At 37.7% G+C, this 2,662-nt stretch overlaps 1 protein-coding gene across 1 annotated transcript; it reads right to left on the bottom strand.

Annotated features, from left to right (window-relative positions):
* Positions 1-892: 892 nt before the first annotated feature.
* Positions 893-2,255, bottom strand: LOC119980766 (putative disease resistance RPP13-like protein 1). The gene is made up of 3 exons (XM_038823562.1): positions 2,053-2,255; positions 1,777-1,959; positions 893-1,460 (listed from the first exon to the last, which is right to left on the bottom strand). Exons 1-3 carry the CDS (start codon positions 2,253-2,255, stop codon positions 893-895), a joined length of 954 nt encoding a protein of 317 aa, XP_038679490.1.
* Between the last annotated feature and the right edge of the window lie 407 nt (positions 2,256-2,662).

Below are 2,662 nucleotides of genomic sequence, written 5' to 3'. Positions count from 1 at the left end.
AATAACATAGTATTATAACAACTTAGCATATCTATATTTATATGTATCAACCTGGAATTTTATACTTGATAGATGTTCTATATTTACTAGTACTCTGGCAGGAAGTTTTACTAGAGAAAGGTTTGATTTTGAAGTGTTTATGGCTTTTTTTTCGAATTGATATAGCAAGCTTTATACAAGCTGATTTTATAACCTAATATGGGTTTCATATAAATGATTATTTTAGTAGAAAGAGTTACTTGAAAGGGGCGTGAAGTATGATATTGGAAGGCTTTGCCCAAAGCTGATTTCATATCCAGTTTCTGAATATGTTTTCTTGACAAGTATTGACATGGATTTTCGAGACCAATTTGACATTTGTATCCAGAATTTCAGACGGGAACTAACTGGAATAACAGAGGTCTTTTGAGACAGTATTTACTGTACAAGAAGACTTCGGGGCGTGTAGTGAGTGTTTTTATTGTTTACGCGCGTATGATCTGATATAGCATTCATATTGGGTCTGGTCCGTCCCCCCAGATGCGACAAATTGATACGAGTTGTCCTTTGCCAAGTTATGGTATTATAATATTTTGATATATAGTGTATATTAGAATACCAGAGATTATGAAAATTTTCACTACATATTTATAGTGATTGACATATATGTTTGAAAATCATTACGGCATCCCTATTTGAGAATCATTATAGCAACACTATACGTATATTTATTTCAAATTTAAGAATAGTTTGAAACATCCTTGTGACAACGCTGTACTTGTATTTATAACATATTTCATATTAGTTTTACAATTGTATCTCTCATTGAGCTCTGCGAGCTCACGCTTTTATTTTTTAAAATATATATTTTAAAGATAGTTAACAAATTGAGGGTATTCCGCCCTTTTGGGAATCAAGGAGCACCGCAAGAAGGGAAGAAGCTGCTGTGTCCCTTGGAACAAAACTTCAAGTTTGGGACAACGTCCAAGCTCGCAAGTCCATCGTTTGGCAATTTCGTTTCAAGAGTGGTGAATTCCAACGATCTCAACCGAATCATCTTCCTGATGTCGCCTGGTAACTCTTCAAGTTGTAGACAACCATAAAGCACCAAGGTTTGTAAATTGTGCAGCTTGCAGAGTGACTTGGGCAGTTTCTTGATTCTCTGATGGCCATATAAGCTCGGATATCTCAAATGCTTCAAGGCACGTATTGTACTGGGCAGCTCCTCAAAAGACAATCCGCTCAAATCCAACATTCTCAAGTGCCAACAAGCAGAGATGCAGTTGCTAGCAAAGACTTGAACAATTGGTTCTTCTGCTATAATACTAGAATATATGGTCGGCAAACTGTTTGATTTTTGCGCAAGGCTTGGAAGCTCAATGTTGAGAACAGATTTCTCAGAGAATGCCAGATGACGAATCCCTTCAGATATATTCTTGCCACGTTGATTCAGCACCGTGCACTCAGTTGTTTGCCACTGACTGACGTAGAATATATGTCTTAGGAAAGATTGAGCAAATAGCAAAGCATGGCTTCAAGTAAGACGGTAGTTGATCATAACTTAGTTTTAAGACTGGTAAAATGTCTCCTTTGCTCAAGTTTCCATATTTCATTCTCTCTTATGGAAAGCCAATCTTGTTCATTGTTCTCCTTCTTAGAGATTAACGTTCCTAATGTCCTAATTGCCAAAGGAACCCCTTTGCACTTTCGAACAATATCTTCCCCAATTTCTACTAGATTTGGATAAACAATCCTCATGATCAGAAAGAGCTTCTAACTTGTGTTGTGGAGTAGTACCAATAGCTTTCGCTACGGGTTGTCAGAATGATTTTGCTTCCACTCTCACCTTCCTCTAGCATGTTTAACAACTCAAGCCATTCACTACAATTAGCATTCCAAACATCATCCAAGACAAGCAACAATCTGTTGTCATTCAGTTTATTTCGAATGAAGATCTTGGCCTGCTCTGAATCATAATCACTAAGATTTTGTTCAGTTAAGGAATGCATCATTTTCACCATGATTTTTTGCTTTTCATATCCATCTTCAGATACGCAAACCCAAATTTTTTACTGAAAATGTTCATCGATGGTTTTATCATTGTACACCATCTTAGCTAGTGTTGTCTTTCCCAACCCTCCTATTCCTACTATAGGAATCACACCCACACCCTCATCACTCGATTGCAAGAGAACCTTCATAATTTTGTCCTTATCAGCATCCCTCCCAATAACTTCAGGCATACTGATGCAGTGGGCTATGCTTGTAAAGCCCATTTGGTAATGAAAATATGTAACAACTTAGGTTGGCCAGTTCTTAAGGCATAGGCCCATGTTAGCTAGCCCTTGGAGGGCTCCCACTGCTAGTGTTACAAAAGCGAGGGTCGGTTGAGGGAAGAGGCAGCTTAGATATTTTGTAAATTGTTGTTCTTAGCTTCCTTTGTAGTTTGGGTTTTTTCTCCTTCTTGCACGAGCGTTCAATAGAAGGTTGGGGTTTTGTCCCGTTGGCTTGTAATCTCCCTTTACCTTGCTTTTGTATCTCCCTCTTAGTATACTTATAGGTGTTAATAGCCATGGATATATATGTATTTGCTGGAGATTAGTAGTTGATTTCTTGTTTTGAACAATTGAAGTTATCTAGCAGTAGCCATCTGTGGCATTTCCTTGGTGTGATTTGTAGTTGG

Source organism: Tripterygium wilfordii, chromosome 16, assembly GCF_013401445.1.
Source record: "Tripterygium wilfordii isolate XIE 37 chromosome 16, ASM1340144v1, whole genome shotgun sequence".
NCBI lineage: Eukaryota > Viridiplantae > Streptophyta > Magnoliopsida > Celastrales > Celastraceae > Tripterygium > Tripterygium wilfordii.
This window is presented reverse-complemented; position numbering and strand designations above follow the sequence as displayed.